General features: G+C 42.9%; 1 protein-coding gene across 23 annotated transcripts in view; it reads left to right on the plus strand.

Moving 5' to 3' along the window:
* Positions 1-21,002, plus strand: part of MAGI1 (membrane associated guanylate kinase, WW and PDZ domain containing 1) — a 329,950-nt gene that overhangs the window by 271,328 nt on the left and 37,620 nt on the right. For 18 of the 23 annotated variants that reach the window (XM_050313225.1, XM_050313211.1, XM_050313226.1 and 15 more), the window contains 3 exons: positions 929-1,021; positions 3,765-3,947; positions 5,094-5,714. In XM_050313225.1, the coding sequence (XP_050169182.1) occupies positions 929-1,021; positions 3,765-3,947; positions 5,094-5,714 (897 nt within the window). The remainder of the gene's footprint in view (positions 1-928; positions 1,022-3,764; positions 3,948-5,093; positions 5,715-21,002) is intronic. The other 5 variants (XM_050313219.1, XM_050313221.1, XM_050313222.1 and 2 more) reach the window with 1 other exon arrangement.

Raw genomic sequence — 21,002 nt, forward strand, 5'->3', positions numbered from 1 at the left:
GCATCGTGGTTGGGGTGTTCATGAGGGAATGTGCCCTCCCTGGCCATGGCAGCACCATGCCCAAGTGTTTGTCCTTCCTTCTGTGGCCTTACTGTTCAGAGGCAAAGTGACATGCATGGGAAATGTTGTGTTTGCCCTTCACATAAGGTGCAGCAAAGGAGAAAATCTAGACTGTATCATAACCGCTTAAACACAGAAGCTTTCAGCCTTGTAAGAGAGGAAAAATTTTTCTTTAGATGCCCTTTATTTCTGGAGAGTTTATAGACTTCCCAAAACCAAGTAAAACAGATGTTTTCCTGTTTAATCTGCTCCATCAAGTAGTTCACTGTAGATGGTGGTGTTCCAGTCTTCACTGGGACTCAGGCTGTCAAAGGGGATGAGGAGTGAGCAGTTACACACACTGGAAACCCCTCTGAGCAAGAGATTTCTTAACCCAAGACCTTTGGAAGTTGTCAGGCTCTAACATGTGAAGTAATTTCATTATTTTGAAACAATTTTTTTTTCTCCCCTTCCCACTCCTTTTTTTTCTTTCTTACTTTTTTAAATTTATTTTTTCTTCAAATGCAGCCCAACTGCAGTGAGGGGCATGTGGCATTTGGGCTTGTTCTTCTACTTAGATGCCATGAGTGCCACAGGGAATAGATTTCATTTAAATATCAAGTTCACATAGATGCAAATCAAGTCCCAAGTTTGAGCCTGAGGTAGGATGTCCCAGCAGATGGATCAGTTGACCTGGGCATAGAGGTCCTCCAGAACTGGTGTTTGGACATGCCATTCATTTCATTCCCTCTGTCTGTGACTCTGTTTCCTCTCTTGCCATGGTTCTCACATCCCCTCTGCTTGCACCCCACACTCGCAGCGTGTGCTTGTGCAGCAGCTCCCAGTGCTGTTGTGAAACAAGTAACATTTCCCTCTCTGCCCTCTCCAGAATGGACAGAGGAGTGTCCATCTCTCCCACCACCCGCTGCTCCAAACCATGTTTCAAACAACCAAGAGGCAGTTCGGGAAGCACCAGTGCAAGGTAACAACCTTGTTAAACGAGTTGGAAAAGAGCAACAAGGTTTTTTTCTGAGAATGACAGTCCTCGACCACCAACGAAGGCAATATTTTCCTAACTAGTGTGACACGCCAGGGCATGTGCCCGTTTATCTGAATTCCCACAGATTTTGAGACTAGTTTCAAGTCCACATCTGCAGTACTTTAGGCTATTACAGCCTTATTTATTAGCGGTCTGTGTAGCCGATTGCTCACAGACCAGTTGCTTAAGTAACTAACGAGACAGGACATGAATCATTCCTGAATTTGCAGGATGAGCTGAAGCATTGCCAGGTCAGGTTGCCAGCAAGGGCAGGGAGTTCCACTTGTACCCGCTGCAGGAAAGTGCTCTCTGGTTACAAGTGGTTGTAAGCAGGCTTCTCTTTGACTACATCTAAGTTGCCTTAGTGAATGGCATTGTCCAGGTCTGAAGGAGCCAGAGCCTGGGGAAGGTGAGAGAGGGGACATCTGGCTGGAACACATCTTCCTGGCAGAATTGGGAGCAACTGGGAGCTGCTCCCATGCTTGGCAGGTCAGCTGTGGTCTCCAAAGGTGGGCCTGGCAGGAATGCTGCTGTCCCAGGCAACTTTTCCTGCCAGGAAGAGCCAGGGAATGCTCTCTGCAGCAGGTGGCAGCAGATCAGCCCTTACAAAACAGACATGAGGAATTTTGCAGTATCCAAAGCCACCAGCACATTCCTATGGGGTATTGGAGTACGTTAGAGTAATCCAGTCTGTCAGCAAGGAAAAGCATGGGAGGTCTGAGGACGGTACCCTGACCACCAGGCACCTGGGTTTAGGCATGTCATCTGAGTGCCCCAAACATACTGATTTTTCTCAGGGAGACATCTGTGAAAGCCACCTCTGCCTTTTCCACTGTCAGGCTGATGCAAATGCTGCCCAAACATCCGCACACAGTGATGGAAAGGGCCCATCACTCAGGTCTCTTCTCACTCCCGACTGCCAGCCACTGAAATGTGCAGCAGTGTTACAGGAGAGCATTAACCTGTCTCAGCACTACTCTGAGTGATGTGTCCTAGTACCTGCTGATGACTCCTCCTCTCTTTCATTCCTTCCACTTCCTTTCTCAGCACTGCTCCTTCTTCTCTTGCTCCCCATTTGCAGCAGCTATTTCCAGCTTCCATATTCCCCAGCCCTATCAGAGGTTTCCATCTCTCCCCTTGATGGCACTGCTGGCAGGGATGTGGGCACAAGGACCCTTCCTTGTGCCACTGGCAACGCTCTCCCAGCCTGGGCTTTGTAGATAACATTAATTTAAAATGTGATCCCCTCCCAAATCCTGTAGGTGGGACACAGCTTGTGGTGCTGCTGCCCTGTTACTGCAGGCAAAGCTCAGGCTGTATCTGTAGGCAGACACCAAGAAGCTGTGCTTGTTCTGCTTGTCTTTTGAACCAGAAATGAGCCCAGGACCAAGCCCTGCTGCAGGCTGTTCTCAGCTATGTTTGTTACCTGAAACATTGGGTTTCACTTTGATAGTCAGGGCTTTTTGCAAGTTGGGGTCTGAGCAGAGCATCTGCCCACGATCTGCAGGATTACTGTGTTCCTCTGCTACCCTTCAAAGGCAGAAGACTACAAGTCCTCACTCTGCCCCCTCATGAATAATCTTCAAATATACATTTTTTCCCTCAGTCAAAGGCTTATGAGTCTCAAATCCCCTCGCTCTCCCTCGAGGTCTCCTTTCTGAACAGAGGCCCACGGCAATGCTGCCGAGGTGTTTGAAAGTGCGCCAGCTCTCCTGGTTGTGATACCCACTGCTGATCCTGGAGCTGTCACCAGAGGGCTTAGTGGCACAGTCTAAGCATTAAAAACAATTAAAAGTGCAAAGGTGTTTAGTGTTGGCACTGTGAAGTACAGCAGCCATGATCCCTTTACCGAGCGAGTGCAACATGCTTTGCAAGGGTGCACTTTTGTCTGTGGAGCACTTCTTTCCCTCTGAACTGTGCTCCCAGAGAGCATTACCAGCCCTCCATCACAGCTGCTCCGGTCCTGGGCCACTCTTTGATCCGTACTTCACACTGGCAGTGTTTCATCCACAACAGGCAAGGAGCAGAAAGGAGAGAGAAAAGGCTTCAAACAGTGTCTGAAGAACAACATCAGTGCCCTCCCCTTTTTCACCAGGGGAGGTCACAGGGTGGTAGGGATGGTGGGGCTGGGGGGTTGTACTAAAGAATATCACTGTCTTGCCGGAGCTCAGAAGTTGCTTTTTCCTCAGTGGGTTGGAGAAGGTCAAGTGGTGAAAAGCATAATGATGTTCCTTTCTGCAGAAACTCTTGCTGCAGACTCCTTCTGCAGGAGGCATTTGTGCTGCCCCCGCCCCATCCTTCCCAGGATGGATGTAACCACCTCAGGACAGAGATAAGACACATATCTAACCCAGCATTCCCAGCTTTAATATATTCCATTCTTTAAAGCAGCATGTTTTCCCCTTTGTAGCGTTGGGGCTTTGGTGTGCACGACCACAGCTAACAAAGTGCCAGGTACTGGGGTTTTTGTTCACACCTTTTACTGCATGACTGGATCCAAGGAGATGGGTGGATCCAAGGAGATGGGTGGAGTGCCATGAGATGAGAGGATGCAGGAGTGAAGTGCAGTCCTGGCCTTGCACACCGCTGTGCTTGTCTGTGTACAAGAGGAGGGCCAGAGGAAGAAGAGATCAAACACTCTTGCCTGCCTGTTTATAGATTTTTTTTTTCCAAACTTCCTATGCAGGAAAACCTTTTTTTACACGAAACCCTTCTGAGTTGAAAGGGAAGTTCATCCACACCAAGCTAAGGAAAAGCAGCAGGGGTTTTGGCTTCACCGTCGTTGGAGGGGATGAGCCGGATGAATTTCTCCAAATCAAAAGTTTGGTGCTTGACGGCCCTGCAGCATTGGATGGCAAAATGGAAACAGGTACTGATGCTTTATGTAAAAATCATCCCCAACATTTTGGTTTATCTTTATACAGCTGCGTTTATGTGCCTTTCATAAAAGCCCTCTTCCCCTTCCTGGGGAAAGGCATTCAGCTTTCCCGTCAGCAAGCTGGGAAGTGAGATACCCTGAGAGGGATATGTTCAAAATCTTAAGGCACTTAAGGTGTTGGAATTTCAGGTATCAAAATATCCAGCTGGGGCTCTGCCAGCTGCTGGTCTCCCCTGAGGAGAGAAGCCAGTAGTTGTGGGGTCCCACATCAGGCTGTGGGTTACTGCTCCCCACTATGGCAGTGGATGATGGATGTTTGTAGGGCTGCACCACTATGTGTTTGGGTCTCTGCCATGCTGCTTTCCCCTTTCCAAAGTTACTCCCAAGGAATGGGCAGAATAGTGGGCTGGTTTGCATTTCCCTGTGTGGATGCAGCAAAGGCCAATTTATTTTGTGAGAGATCAGACCCAGGATGATGTTTTAGTGGTGAAATATGAAATACAGTTTAGTGGTGAACACGGTGGTGCTGGGTTAATGGTTTGACTCGATCTCAAAGGTCTTTTCAATCTTGATTCTGTGAAATCTTCTTAGGATTCATCTGAGGTCACAACTCCTCACTTGCAGGTCAAGCATCCCAGCATTAAACATCCCTGTTTTGTAGCCCCAGTGTTAATAAAATGACTCATAACTTAATCGATACCTAGATTTCAGGCTGAATTATGAGACATGACATGTGGCACTACATTTGAGCAGTTGGTATTTGAGAGCCTTCTGTTACAGCTCTCATGTGCTCTCAGTTTTGTTTCTATCATATGTCAGTGTAGCACAGTGTGAAACACTGAGAGCCGGACTTCAAAACAGCTGTAAAACGGGCCATATACTATCACCTGAATTCATTAATTTTTTAGGTGAGCCAATTCCATTTTCACTTTCGAAAATGTTTATGTACATAAAGGCTTTATGCAGTGAATCTGCTGCGTACGGGGAGTTCTTACTCGTCCAAGTGTCGCCACTCTTTTTCCTCGTGCTGAAGTGCCGCTGCTGCGAGTGGCACCTGTGGATGCTGCAGATCAGCTCTCAGGCTTCCCAGGGTGCACAAAATATATGTGTTTGTGTATCTGTTTGTGTCCTCTGCAGGGGACGTCATAGTCAGCGTGAACGACACCTGTGTGCTGGGGCACACTCACGCCCAAGTGGTGAAAATCTTCCAGTCCATCCCCATCGGTGCCAGCGTGGACCTCGAACTGTGCCGAGGGTACCCCCTGCCCTTCGACCCCGACGATCCCAACACGAGCTTGGTCACGTCCGTGGCGATTTTGGACAAAGAACCGATCATTGTGAACGGGCAGGAAAACTACGACTCCCCAGCGAGCCACAGTAGTAAAACAGGGAAAGTAAATGGCACAAAGGAGGCGAGACCCAGCAGCCCGGCTGAGGTCTCCTCCAACGGACCCCATGGGTACCCCAATGACACGGTCTCTTTGGCGTCTTCGATAGCAACACAACCTGAACTCATAACTGTGCATATAGTGAAAGGGCCCATGGGCTTTGGGTTCACTATAGCAGACAGTCCCGGTGGGGGCGGCCAAAGAGTGAAACAAATCGTGGACAGCCCGAGGTGCCGCGGCTTGAAGGAGGGCGACCTCATAGTCGAAGTCAACAAGAAGAATGTGCAGAGCCTCACTCACAACCAGGTGGTGGATATGCTGATTGAATGTCCTAAGGGAAGCGAAGTCACGTTGCTGGTGCAGCGAGGAGGTAAGTCTTCGAAACTGCTTTAAAAAAATTGCTTCTTGAAATTTAAAAAAAAAAAAAAAAAAAAGGCATGTCATGAAAGATGTGTTCTGCTCTCCTAAGCCTCTCTGGGGAAATGGTTTTTGTCCTGAGGTGTAGGAACTGCCCCAAGCTGGCAGTTGTCAGGTCACATAGATGGTTAAAATTATTTATTGTGTGATGCTGCACTGGGGGAGATGCTCAGGTTCCCATGGGCACAGGCACTGCACACATCCTCTAGGAAAGGGCTGAAGGGTGCTATGGTTACACGTGTGCCTACACCTTTACTTACATAACAAACTCTGGTCTCATGCTTGTAAAACTTGAGTGTTTTAAATAGAACATGGACATTTCTTGAGCTGTTCTGGGCAATGGAAAAGGCTGGTGATATGTCCTGTAAATTGCAGCGTTCAAAATCAGATACTCAATCACTCTTCCCTGGGAAAGGGTTACACCTGGGATACAGCTGGGAGTGTAGGAGAGAATTTAAACTTCTCCAGGTTGTAAGCAATTGAAGTGTTACTTTTGGACACATTTCTTTGCTGTGCACTTGGGACCTCTACTCATTTTTGGTTGCATTGCTGAGGCCACGAGCAAGTACAAAACCCATCCCCCAGGCAGTGTGTCTGCAGCCCTCATGGAGCATGGAAGGCAGGTAGCCTGTCAGTGATCAGTCCATCCACAGGAACTCTTTCTTTCCCTACACATAGTAAGTGTAAAGTAACCAGAGGAAGCACCCCCCAACCTCTCATAGCACACTTTTATCCTGTGGATTAAGATTCCTGGAATAGGGTCAAGCTCATAGGGAAACTCCCTCCCTCTGCTCTGGCATTGTCACTGGGGATCTCAGAGGGACAAACTCTGGCCTCACTGTCCCATGCAGTGGTTTTTATGGAAGATGCACACATTGCCTCGCAGGGATGAGCAAAGTTAAGCTGACGAGTAGGTGCTGGTCACAGCCTCCAGCCAGCTCTGGGAGGAGTGTGTGCAATAATAGTACTTTTCTGATGACTTTAGTCTAAAGTATTGTGATTGTAGTAAGTAAGCAACAAAAACCAGCCCATTTTAGCGGGAGACAAGTTGCTTCCTGAATTTACAAGTCAGGTTTGCTGTTTGCAAAGACCTGTTTCAAGGCATTGAAAACATTGGTTCTCCAATTAATAGCTGCGGAGAACGCACTGCCTCTCCTATATTCCTTCCTTTCCAAGTACTTACTGTGTTTTTGTATTTTGGTAGTAAATTAAAAAGTAGAGAACAGAATATATTAAGAATTCTCCAATTTTCAAAGTGTGAGTTCCTTAAAGACTTTCAGTACTGGAGAGATTTAAAAAATGCTCTGCGTTCTCATGATTAATATATGCATTATGGAGAAAATATGGTTGGAAGAAAAATAGCAGCTATTATTAATCCTCCTGGAGAGTGCATATATATCTGGTAACACCATACATTAATTATTTGAATTGTGCCTGACATTTAATAATCCTCCTTTTGCCTTGAAGGCATAATGAAAAGATTTGATGAGGAAATAAAAGCATAGTTTTAATAAAATAGTAAATAGTTCCCTGGTAATCTTGTTGAATCTCCTTTTTTAAAAAAAAATTAATTGAGGTACTAACCACATATTGAGCATGTGCAATCACCTTCCTTAGACAGGTACCATATGAGTCTCCTTGAACTGCCTCCCTCACTGCTTCAAGGTCCTGACATTTCCATCTCAGCACAGAGCACCTGCAGTTTCAAATTTCACACTGTCACAGTACAGGACTCAGAGACTGTGATGGGCCTGGACCCAGAGTTAATCACTGAAACAGGTTTCTCTTCACATCCAGAGGAAAGCTGGACCAAAAGGCTCTCAAGCTGTGTCAGAGAAGCCAAGCAGAGTAAGGACAGTAGTAGCCCCAGAACCGAAAGCAGGCGGGTTTGTTTAAAGCTTGTAAGACAGGCTGGATGTGCCCTGGCCATGCGTGTTGGCAGTCCAGAAACCACCTGAGTTGGGATTGTTCAACATGGAGAAGAGAAGGCTTCAGGGAGACCTTGTAGCACCTTCTAGTACCTGAAGGGGCTACAAAATGGCTGGAGAGGGACTTTTTACAAGGGCATGGGGTGATAGAATAAGGGGAATTGGCTTTAAACTGAAAGTGAATAGGTTCAGATTAGATATTAGGAATAAATCCTTGAGTGTGATAGTGGTGAGGCCCTGGCACAGGTTGCCCAGAGAAGCTGTGGCTGCCCCATCCCTGAATCTGTTCAGGGCCACATTGGATGCAGCTTTGAGCAATCTGGTCTAGTGGAAGGTTGTCTGTGCCCACAGCAGGGACATTGGAACTAGATGGTCTGTAAGTTCCCTTCAACCTAAACTATTCTGTGATTCTAAGGAAAAAAAAAAAAAAGATGGGACCAGCTAAAATCACCTGGCACTCAGTGCTGCTGCTCTTGGGTCCTTTCTCCCGTAACTTGACCTTATGTTACCCCTACAAAGTCTTTTATCAGCAGTACCATCCCCAGACAAGGTGCTGCTATTTATTTTGGTCCCGTGGCAGAAATGTGCTTGGCTCGAGTGTCTGATGAGCTCTTTCAGGGCTCTCAAAACAGTTCTTTAGCTTCCCTGTCACTTGTCCTTTCCTCCTCCTCCCTCTGGTGTCCAGTGAGGAAAGTGCTCAGCTGCTGTCAGCATCCTGACTTCAGCCCAGCATTTGCATTCAGTGCCGCTGTGCAGGAAGCATCCCTGCAACACTAAGGCTGGTGTTCAGAGCTGTTGAAATGATTTTCAGAAGTGATTACTAATCAGGCAGAAAAGTACCAGAAAAAGATGTATAATATACAGGAAAAGCTCTGCCTGCTCCAAGCTGCTGGTGCACTCCCAACAAGGAGGTGTAATTGTTAAAATGTAAACCCAGAGCTGCTGAGAGCAGTGTGTAAAATATTTACTGTGAAGTGTGTTCATCTGAAGAGCTGTCTTATGGGAGTGGGAGAATCCTGACACTGCCTCAGAGTGAGGAACAGAAGGATGATTTCAGGAGGGATGAAGCTGAAATGCTCCCTCTGTGTGCTCGGCTGCTCACATGTCATCTGAAATCGTTTGCAGGACTCATGCAGTGTTGGGTTAAAGGGATAAATACTTTAATACAAAGTCAGGCCACTGAGATTTTGCTTTCCAGAAGCCCCATGGAAAACTTGCCTTGTCTGTGTTCTTGTTTGATTTTTTATTTTCCCATCCCTCCTCTCCTCTGTAGAATTAATTTTATTATTACTATTGCTTTCTTGTTTCACTTGCATATAATGCAGGATAAAACTCACTGAGTGTATCCTGAGGGTTCCAGGAAGGGTGAATGCTGAGTAGAGTCATGGTGCAGAGGGTTAATTGGGCTGGATGCAAGGGCAGGTCAGCAAAGCTGCCTTTGCTTAGCAAAATAAAGTGACTGAGGGGACAGAATAATTATTGTTTCTATTAGGAGGGAGAGGTAGAAGATACTTAAACACAAGAGTTGGCTGAAGAACAACTATGTGTTGTTTGGCTATGAGTAATTTAAACTGGAAATGAGAAGAAAGTGCCAGGCCATTAGGGCCTGTAAGTCAAACTGGAGGAGGCACAAAAGCTTTGCTGCCTCAAGGTGAAGCTCAGCAGGTTTGAAGGGGATAGGACATGGTGCCTGCAACAGCAGAGGAGATCCTTGATAACCCAGCAGGACCCTTCAAGGGCTGTGTACCTCAAAGTAAACCAGAGCTACTGGCTACAAAATGCAGAATTAAGCATATGTTTTTGTCCCTGCCCTGGAAAATGTGATTACACATTTTGGTTATTTTAAAGAACTACTGTTAATAAGGCCACAAAAGGCACAAATTTATTTTGAATTTTTGTAGCTGAAAAGGTTCTTTTAAACTTGTAATTACAAAGTACATAAAGTACTTTTCACCAAAAAAAAATAAAAGCAGAAAAGGAAGGTAATATTATTTGCCACTTGAAATCCATTTGTCATTGAATCCTTGCCTATGCACAGTAATCAACTGAAATAAGCAACTCTCAAATATCTCTCAATTCTGCACGTATTCTATTCATAATAAAAGCAAAATGTCATCAGAATAATTTCCCTGCTCCCTGAGGGACTTTTATTCTGGAAGTTGTGTCTATTTTGGGACAGGTAGGGGGCTGCTTCAGTACAAGTTATTCAGCAAAACTACTGAGCTGTATTTTTTTTAGTCACTGAGATCTAACATTTGTTTCAGTGAAAACATTTGTTGCGTCTTTATTCACTTGAAGGTAAAAAATAGCATAAACCTTGAGCCTGACCTATGTAACCCCCTGGAAGATGTGTTCCAACTTTGCTCTAGATCAAAGTATAGGCACGCAGGTGAAATGTCACTCACATGCCATGTGTAAATCAGTGGCATTTCTAATAGCTTTCCCTAGTGCCAAATTCACATTAGACTGAGGAATGGAAATACATTGTGTGAAAAAGAAAACATACTAGAGTTTCATAACTAAATGTATTTTATGGGAAGAAGAATCAGTGCAATATCAACCTGTCTAAATGCTTATCAGTGGGCACCTGAGTCTTGCCTTCATGTAAAAGTCCATAGGAAATTCCTTGTTCATGATTCAGTGGAATGGAAGGTGTTTGTGGGTAGTAATGAGGTGCGTGGAAGTGGGGAGGAATCTGTGCCCGTTGTCCTGCTCAGTTGGTCCTTGACTCAGTGGGCTTAAGAAGGTCTCTGTGACTCATAACTACAATAAGAATTTTCAGCAATGGAACAAAATTACAAAGCTCTAAAGGAATAAACCTACCAAGTCTGCTTAGCTACATGGGCCTTCCCTTGCTGTTCCAGTGATGCTCTTGGCATGTGACAGTAATTAACCTCCACACTTCCCATGGAGAAGAGTTTAACTTGTCCTTCCTGTGCTGGAAGTGAATGCTAGAGTCAACTGCCCTGGACTTCAAGGCTCTTTGTGGAGCCTAAAATGGAAAGATATCTTTTTTTCTCTCCCTGTTTATCTTGTGTTCATGCCTTTGAAACATCACATAGTAATATAAAAATACATGTGCTTTTCTTTTGCACTGTTTGCTGCAGCTCGGGCTCCCCTCAACCAGGATGGAGAGAGTTACAGAGTTCCCTCAGACACAGTGGGAAAACTTTACAAACCATATATCATAAAAACTTGTAATTGCACATTATAATAGGATAATTGAAATCAAATTGCTCTTCGAGCTCTAAAATGTCAAAATACAATTCTCAGGCACAGACGAGCGGTGGCACTGAGCATTAAATACCTGAGCTGAGTGAAATCTGCTACTGCTGCAGGTTTCAGAGGACGTTCCGTCACTACTCCATCCTTTCTCCCCCACTACAAACACCTGTCAGCCTTAATTCTGTAAGCAAAAATATTGCCTTTGTACTTGTTCATCAAGAACCTCTCTCCTCATGGAAAGTTTCCTCTTCCTGTCCTTAGCAGAAGTGTTGGAACTGGATCATTGAGTGGTAAGAGCCAAAAAAAAAAAAAGTGGTGGAATTAGAGCTCCTTTTCAGTTGCTATCCCTAATGATGTAAAACTATGGTAATTAGAGCTGCAATCAGCTATTCAGTGCAGACTTGAACTCTTTTGAACAAGCCACTCACTTCTGTTTGCCCTTTAGGCTTGCAGTGAAGAGTGAGTTGAAAGTCATGCCACTTAAGCATCGTGCTGCCAGAAAATTTCAAACTGTCTTAGCAGCTGCTGAATTAGAGAGAAAGTGAGTCCAAACTGCATTTAGGACAGAAATCAGAACCTGGGAATCATCTGATGGTTACCACAGAGCGTGTTTGCCAGTGCCAAAGCTTGTGGAATGGGAAGAGAAGTTCACCATTTCCAGCAGTGTTTTCAGTTCTAGTACAGAGACAGCAGAGCTTTATACTGAGGTCTTTGTCCTGTGTTTGGATCCGTAGGAACCCCTGTGAGCCCCATCTTGCTGAGCACAGACAGAGCTGCTGGTACCACTCATCGTGCATGCCACCTTTGTGGTTGGTTTTCCTTCTCTATGCCCCAGCCCACCATGTTATGGCAGCTCCTCCCCTCAACCCCCAGAGCAGGAGTAGATCTAATTCCTTTCTGCCCCCTGCTGTGCTCAAGTCACCTCTACGTTTTTTGAAAGTCTCATTTCAAAGTCACCTCCTTTCTTCCTTGCCTTACTTCTGACAACCACCACCAAAGCTCCCAGTACCTTCTACTCAAGTATCTTCCATCAAACCCGTTTGTTGAACCTCTCAGCAATTTGTCACTCAGTAGAGATTATTTTCAGCTGAAAAATACCTGATATTGTAGTCCAAATAATACCATGCAGAAATAACAGGTGGGGGAATATTTTTGATAGTTCATAGGCACCATCACTGGTTAGTAAGTCATATTTAGAAAATCAGAATCATAGCATACTTAAAGAAATATATGTCCACGTGTAATGCCAAGATTTATTTTTCAAGTGCATTACTTTTCATTCCAGGGTTATTACTTTGTAATTCCAGAGTTATGGATTTCCTGATTAAACCTGGAATCTTAAAAATCTGTCTTCAATTGTTTCCTATTGTTTATTTTTGTACTATTTCCTTTAAGGAGATTTGCCTGGGAAGAAGGGAATCAGATTAGTAAAGTTTGTAAGTTGCTCTACAAACTGTGTTAGAAATGAAATGTTTTTAAAATGTTTTGCTGCATGCCCTTTGTATTTTCTGAAAACAGACTATCCTAGTAAAAATATATTATTAAAACTCATGTGCAGGTAAGGAGCAGGACTGAGGGAACCTTTAGTTGAGAGTACCTGCATCTTTTTTTTTCCAAACCACCAAGTCACTCTTCATTATTCTCTCTGTCGAGTGGAATTATATTCTAACAAGGCCAAAAAAAGCTGATGAGACTTTAAAGCAAGTTTAAAGCAAGTTTGTTGTCACATTTACTATTCTCTTACAGCCTTATTCTGATGAGGGACTAGTATATCAAGGAGCAGATACAAAAATCAGTTGAAGTCAGAAAAAGATGAAATAAAGGAAATGTTACAGGTTTGGGTATTTTTAATAAGAAGTTTGAAGTTCATACCCCTGATTAGAATTGCTTATGTGCATGTATTTCAATCCACTGTGCAAGTTAATTTTCCTGTAGCAGCTCCGGAGTGTTAGATACGCCTTTTTGGGACAATGCTGTGTATTGTTATGCAGCACCATACACTGATCAGTGGTAATTGGTTTTGTAAAGCAAGCAAGAAGAAACTTGTTTTCTCTTTGTGATAAAAATAAGCCGAATTTAACATTTAAAATCAGGTCGTCTTATAAATAATGTAATATTTTGGATTACGTGGTGTTTTTCCCCTTCAAAGTGCTTTATAGGTGTTAATCTCAGTGACATTAGCTGTTTGTTTTTGATGATGTGAATTTGCAAGGTTTGGGATGACTCTGCTTACCAAAAACACAAAGGGAGAAGTTTTGGTGCTGCTGAAGTCCATGGCAAGGCTCCCATTAGACTCCAGGAGGCAGCAGGGTTTCACCAAGGTTTTGGATGCCTGCAAATGCCTACAGCCACAAAGGGTAATTGTTGGTAGCTTGTTCAGACACGAAATAGTTTGATATGTGTTACTAATGTCCATACAAATAGTGCATTTGCGGGAACTAATTAATTAGCCTTACCACATCGTGCTGGACTTTCTTGATACAAGGCATCCAGTTGAAACAGTAGGTGACAAATTCAAATATCAAAAAGCCCAAGTGTGCAAAATCTTACTTTAAGCTCCCAAAATTCCAGATGTAAAGATACCACCTGGGAGTTCTTTCTGTCTTTTTATTTCGAGCCTCTACTATTCATATCTGATTGCCTTCCCTAAACTCTGGGAGGCTAAGGACCTCCAAGCAAAGCACATTATCCTGTGAACACCTGATTCCAAAAAGAGCAGCTTTCAAATATTACAGTTCTGATAATGAAGGAGGCTTGGCATCTCTGGTATATGAACATTTTAATTGCCTGCAGAATTTCCAGCTACTGCTGGTGTGATACATGTGAAGTGCTGACACTAATCTGTTAGTCGTTCGAGGCACAAGTGTTTTCCCCTCAGCTACCCTTCATTAACTCCATTTACACTGATTCTCTCCTAGAAATGAGTAAGCAAATGAAGAGATGCCTGCGAAATCTGCTTTTTGGGTCAGCATCAGCTTCACATGATTTTTGTGGCAGCATGGCCTATCTATGCTATAGCTTGTGTCCCCCAGATATATGTGTCATCTGAGCTCCAGAGTTGCTTGGAAGTGTAAAATAGGATAGAACAGTTGCTGATTCATTGTTTGGCATTTTGTTACACATTTTGATTAATTTCAAGGGTTGATATAATTCCCTAAAGTTTTGAGCTATTTCACAAAGGGTGCTTTAAGGCCGGGAGAAAACCTGTACTTTAATTATTAAGGAGGTGAACAATTAACATGTTTGGAATAACGAAATAATGTCAGTTTTGTGCAGTCCTGTGTGCTGACAGCACAGTAGTGGTGGTGTGCACGTTACACGCATGGCTGCCTTTCTGTGGCAGGGAATCTAGATCTGCTTTAGCATCAGTAAGAAAACCAAAGCATTTTCTGAATACTGGGAGGAAAAAAAAAATGGCTGAAATCTTCTCATCAGGATGTTTTATTGCCCAAACCACCTTATCTTGCAGAAAGCAGTAGGCTCTGAGATGAGAAGAAAACAGGGGCTTGCTTAGCAGTTGAAAGATGAGAGCTCTGAAACCCTTCCTAAGGGCTTTTTTTCCTCCTCCCTGGCTTCAGGTTTTGGAAGTTGGCGCTTTTTTCCCCCCCCTCTTATGTTTTGATTTGGTTTTGGTATTAAATGCTGAAGTGGTTATAAGTGGAACAACTCTAACCCACACAGTGCTGTTTTATATCAATTGTGATGTGATGTAACACAAGGTGGCACAGCAGAACCTAACACTGTGCATTAGATAAGGCAGCTTTAGCTGGAGATGTGCCTCCCACATCATCATCAGGATTTGCAAAGCAGGAAATGGAGCAGACTTGGAGGTGTGCAGCAAGGAGGGTTTCATTCCACTCAGTTTTTCCTCCTACCATTACATAGCCGCCTGGGTGGCATTTTAGTGTGCATATACTTGTAAATAATGAGTTTTTATCTGTCACATTGCAGGTGGATGCAGTAACTGCTGCCCTGATTTGACATTGTAATAACTAGTCTTAACCAAACTAATGAGATATCAATAATCTAAGAAAGATCTTTATCGCTGTAAATAAATACATTTGAAGAGTCATTAAAAGCATAACAGGTAGGCAAAACTGAGGAAGAAGGGTGGCTTTGTAATGGACTAGTCATTGGTTTTGTTCTGAAACAGATTGTTTTTAAATATCTATCCACCTGTCTGAAACTCTCCCTATTCTGAATTTAAATGTTCTCCCATTCTGCATTGGGATGCTAGGCTTATAAATTTTAAAGTTTATTTTTTCTGTGTCAGACGTATTTTTGTGATGGTGATAGCAATTAGGAGTGTACCATCTTTAAGAACCTGTTAACCTGTGTCTTTTGTGCCAGAAGATCTGCAGAGTACCATGAGTTGGACTCAAGAAGTTGGCAGGACTGGTAGACCAGACAGTCTTGGTAGAGGAGGCTGAGCTTGAGAGAGGTGACACAGCTGGCTGAGGATGCTGGGGCAGGTCAGGACACTGTGGCTGGAGGTGCATGAAGGTGATGTTGGTAGGGATGTGCAGGTACTTATCAGAGGGTTTGTCTCCATCCTTCAGAGATAGTTTCTGAGATGTACAACTACGTACTTGAAATTATATTGAGTTACTGATTTATTTTAATAGAAAACTATTTTAAAATTAATACACTTATGTTCTGCAAAAACATCTGTAAAACCATTGTCCCCTAGTAAAGGGTTTCTGTCTTAGTGTGCCACATGAGCCTTTGCACTCTCCTGGTCTGAATCTGGCTAAGCATTCTGTAAATATTATCTTACTATTAAGGGATGTTATGCATTAATAGCAAAATCAAACCGATGCCAAAAGGGCCCTATTTGCAGGCATCCCCTCTGTGCAGGCTGCTCTCCAAATATGAAATACAAGAATGTGCCATAAACCACCGAGTTTGGGCGTGTGGATTTACACCTTGTAGCAATGCTGTGGTAAGTCTGAAGACAAATGCTCTCACTGAGCAGCATAAATAGAGACGTGACAGTAGCAAAATATGGTTTATCCCCTCCAGTGTCCTCTATAAGGAGCTTGGAGTGGGATGTAGGGTTGGCCTTGAGGTGCTGCTGCCTTTCGGTACCTACATGGCTTCTGAAAGTTGTGAGATTTCAGGAATTTAATGTCCATGTACATATTTGCTTAAATATTAACAAAGATTTTCATTTAGGTGTATGACTCCAACAGCTCGAGCTTTATGGTAAGCTCTTCATTTAATGAGCTTCAAAATAAAAATGCAAGAACTGCTGACATGCTTTCAACCATAGGCTAGATGGTAATTGTCACACTAATTCTCAAGCTCTTTATTATCTTATTGTCTTGGCATTACCTTATATATATTACTGCATAGTTAAATTTATATTTTCATAGTAATTAAATGACATTTTATTAGCCTATATCTTTTTCATTGCTTCTAAAATCAATTCTCGTTTGAGATGCTGAAAATATGACTGAGATTTTAACGAGGAGGAATTGTTTAGCATCCTGACTAAAAATGAGTATTTGAGGCTAATACAATTTAACATCTTTAGAGCATCTAGAACTGAAATTCATGTTAATGGCAATAATGTTCTATGCCTCATTATGCTTTTTGTCAGTGACAGTGGGTTAATAATGCCCAAGATGATCTCTTCAAAACATTGCTTTCTTAGCATTAGCATTGAACCTTAGCATCAGAAATGTGGCATTTTTCACTGCATTTGGAAGCTACCAAACTTGATTTATGGCAGGGATATATTCCTGCAGTGTAAATTATTCTCTTGCTTAAAACTTGTATTGCATAGCTAATTTTTTGCTAGTGCAGTGACACTCTTGTTATGCAAATCACGATGACAAGCAGAAAAGTTGGGCAGGGGCAGATAGAGGATTTCTTCATGATGGTGCTCCTTATGCCTGCATAGGTTTGTCTCTCTTGCTGCAGGTTATTCTTGTTCTTTCTCCAGTCTGGAAAAGACCAACTTTCATCTACTTTTTTAGATAGTATTTGTCCTTTATTAGAAATTCTTTGGCAATGGATTATACAGAATCAAGGGGATTGCTTTGTCACCACCAGCCTCCCATTCCCTGCCCCCCTGGCAGCACTAATGGCCATTAGCATTAATTATTTAAAGTTCCTTGTTTTGCACACAGAAAGCAGTAATCAATGTTCAGTGCCAGGTTGTGTACCCCCAGACTCTGGCACTTTACCTAAACCTCATCTTTCAGAGTGTCTGTTTTCTTTGATACAGCCTTTGGTTTTTATTCAACATGGTGCAAGCGCTATTTAGAAAGCTTGAGGGTTGGTTTTTTTTCCAGACAGGAACATTTTCTCTGTAAATGTTAACCTTATGACACAGCCTGAAATCTTTTTCTTGTGTTTTTATTCATCTCCAACTAATTTTCAGCAGTTGTGCATTGTGGGCTGCAGACAACATAATGGCAAAATCCAGTGGGTGACCTTTCCACTTAGGCTCACAGATGCCTTATTTTGCTGTTGGATATAGATGGTCCACGAGGTGTCCAGTTTGGAAGTGTTAAGGAATTGTGAGAAGTGAAGATCTAGACACAGCTGGTACAAAATCACCCCAAAAATGAAAAATGTTGAGCAGTAGCCACAGATGTTGCCATAAATAAGATGTTAGTCTGGCTTCCAGACTGGCTGTCAGCAATTCCAGGAGCCTTTGTCCTGTGGGTGGATTGTGCAAACTGATATTGAATTGTTCCAACTTCAGTTGAAATCCCATTGAAACCTATACTTCTGTGTGTGTGTGTGTGGTAAAGAGCAAAGTGTTCACACCAGCTGGCCTCCACATGTCCAGGCTGTTCAGATGAGTTGACTGGACAACTCCTATGGAGCCTGGAGATAGGTCTTCCTTAGGATTCAACCTGAGATAATTCTGATCTACTGTCTCTAAAACGTGGGAGTGTGGAGCAGGGCACATTGTGTCTGGTGTCCATTTAGATAATTTTTGAGGATTTATGGCCTTCTGAGCTTTCACCAGAATCAGGCCCAGGCTGTGGTGTGGGTTTGTAGTCATACATTGCATTTGTGCGTGCTCAGCAAAGCAGAATTTACCATGTGGTGTGTTCCCTTCCCATGTTAATTAGGTTGCACAAAGACAAAGGAGATGAGAAAAAGTGTTCCTTTAAGAACAGAGGAGCATTGCATGTTAGAAACAGCAACACTTGGGGTCACAGTTTTGTCCCATGTGTTCTTCCCTGAACTCATTGTCAGTAGGGTTAGGGACCTTACAGCTTCCCAGCTCCAAAAGTTGTACCACATAAGACTGAACAATTAACTCGTGCCACATATGAAGGAAGCTGAGTGGAGGCCTTAATTCAAGGACCACTTTGCTCACAACCTAACACAGTGTCACGCAACAGAAAGGCAGCTCCTGATGGGTAATGGCATTAAGAGTGCCTAAGTCATGCTACAAAACTCGCTTAATGATTTGCATTTTTTTACCCTATGTTACAAAATGTAGTTGAGCAGATGGATGCAGCCAGCTGTACATAGAGCTTTAGGGAGTACTGGCGAGAAAAGAGAGAGGGTTTTGTTAAGATAAATGTAATAATCTCTGTGATAATTAGTTTAATTTAGATCCCTGCATCTGACTCATTTTTGACTAACCTTGTATGAAGCCTTTCTTGTCTTGCTGACGAGTCTGTGAATTTAGTTTGATTACAATCCCTTTTTTTGTTCTTGTGGATTGCTCACTGATCACTGATATTTTTCATTAAGCAGTTGCTTTATTACATTGTTATTTAGAGGGGAGTAATTTGTGTTTTCTAATTAATTAAATTCCAGGCACATTTAGTAAGTAGCTACAATGAGCCCATTCAAGGGGTTTTAGGTCATATTGACATTGTTTGCCAGATGTGCTTGTTTGTTTTCAAACACTGTTAACTCTGTGATGACAACAGCCCCATTCAATTGCTTGGCTCTTCCATCTTCTCTAATCTGCATCTCCAAAACTCCACATGTCAGGTAGTAGCAAGAGGTGTCCATAGGCAGCAAATCACAGAGGAATTATCCTGCAAACAGCGTCAGTATAAACTATTACTATTCTAGTATCCGAGCAGGGACAAGCCTTTTGGCTTCTCTTAGCCAGGGATGTGAAGCTATTACTCCAACCACTAAATAGCTGGACAATGCTAGAAAGATGCAAACTGGGTGTTGAGTCCGTGCTTGGCCCATTTACCTCTGAAAAATTTGCAGTGAGGCTTTAGGGGAGAAGGGGCAGCCTTGGGAGGATGAGCTTCCAAGCAAGGCATAGCGTGAGCAGTGATGAGACACGTTAGTGGAACCGAAAGATGGATATTGTAATTCATAGCTGTCAATATTCCAGATTCATAGGCTTGGGCAATTTCTTTCCCAGAAGCTTTTTGGAAAAGCTTGGCGTTTTCTCACTAGTGGTGCTCCCAGGATTTGGGGGTTATTCAAGCTCTTCGTGTTCATTGCTGTTAAATACTGTATCCATTCCATCATCTGAGCATGAAAACTACCCATTATACCTATCATTTGCTCATTTGGCCTGCTGTGTCGAGAGCTGGAGTTCTGAAATGAGACCCTAATGAGATGAATAAATAACATTTTCACAGGGAAATGTGCAGGCAGGTTATTCCCCTGACTATAAGCTTGTCCCATGAAAAACTACAGAGATTTGTTAACGTGTTCTGCAGTCACTTATTTAGGTGAAAAGTCATTTATTGCTTATTCTGCAGCAAAGTCTGGCACAGAGCAGTGACACTGTAAGATACACTCGCCAAACAATGGTCTTGATAGGTTTTCCATTATTTTTCAACTGTTTTTCATCTCTTTGGGGTCAGAACAGACAAAATTATTGACAAATTTAAAGGAAAGGTTTGTTCAGTAGTTCATACTTATTAAATTTTAACGCTTAATGTTTGTGATGCAATAAACTGAATTCTTATACAATATGAACCAACAGCCCAGCTGCATTTCCACTTTTTATTTTGGACAGAGCATTTAAATTGCTGTAATATCTTTACTGTCTCATGCTGGTGTGTTAGGGGTGCATGTGTGCATGGGGATCTGTTCTAGCTATTGATTTAATAGGAAAGAGCATCTCTTGGAAAGGGAGAGTAAACGTGTGTGCATGCATGTGGAAGGAGGGAGAGAGAGAGAGGAGAATCTCTATCTGTGTGTTTATCTCTGTGATAAATGATGCCTGTTAAAAATGGGACTTGCCATGAACATTATTAGTGCTTTCCTCTTTAAGTGTATTATACAAACACAGTCCCCGTCAGCAAAAATGAAGCTGCAGTCTTGATTGTTTAGTTCAAACAGTTTTGATGTTTCATTGTCCCTCGATCAATCAGTGCCTGGAGGGATATAAGCTATTGGCTGGGAGTGCATCAGTGACATGCAGAGCACAGATATTCCTCAAAAGCTTGAAAATATTTCATTTTAAATCCTCAATTGCAGTATGAATTCCAATCTGAGAGCAACAGCAAAGTGAGCTCTGTTTATCATTTTAACTGTGGATCTTCCCTATTCAGAACTAACATCTCCCAAATTACCTTAAAATAGGCATCTTCCCAGACAGATCTGTAATTCACTTGCTTCACTTATTTTATTCTCTGTGTAAAAGTTAGATGAGGGCATGGGTTTTAGAATAAACAAAATGCATAAAGTCGAAAACGTAATGCGGCATAAATACCACATAAATCACATGCTAAAGACAAAAGCAGATTTCAAACATCTGAATTAATGAGCACTTAATGTGCAATGTAATCTGTGTTTAGGTTTATGTTTGTTTCTGGAGTGTCACACAGAGCAAAATATGGGGAGTTTTCCTCTCTTCCAACAGTTATAGAAAAGGGAGGTCTTGGGCATTCTTGCAAAAGGCTCAAGAAAGAGCTTTTCCTGCATTAATAGGTAAACCCCTGAACAAGTGTTTCCTTGCTACTGGCAACTGGGCTATATGCACAAGTAGTTGATTGAAATCTCTCTTGAGTTCTCTTGCTCATCACAGAGCGAGTAAGAGGCTGCTTCAAAATGCAAAATTGTCCTTGAAAAAACCTTCCCTGGTGCCCTCCCAGTTGTTTTTTCCTTTACATCAACTGCAACCTGTGTAAACT

This window comes from Myiozetetes cayanensis, unplaced genomic scaffold, assembly GCF_022539395.1.
Source record: "Myiozetetes cayanensis isolate MyiCay16 unplaced genomic scaffold, myiCay2020 scf18, whole genome shotgun sequence".
NCBI lineage: Eukaryota > Metazoa > Chordata > Aves > Passeriformes > Tyrannidae > Myiozetetes > Myiozetetes cayanensis.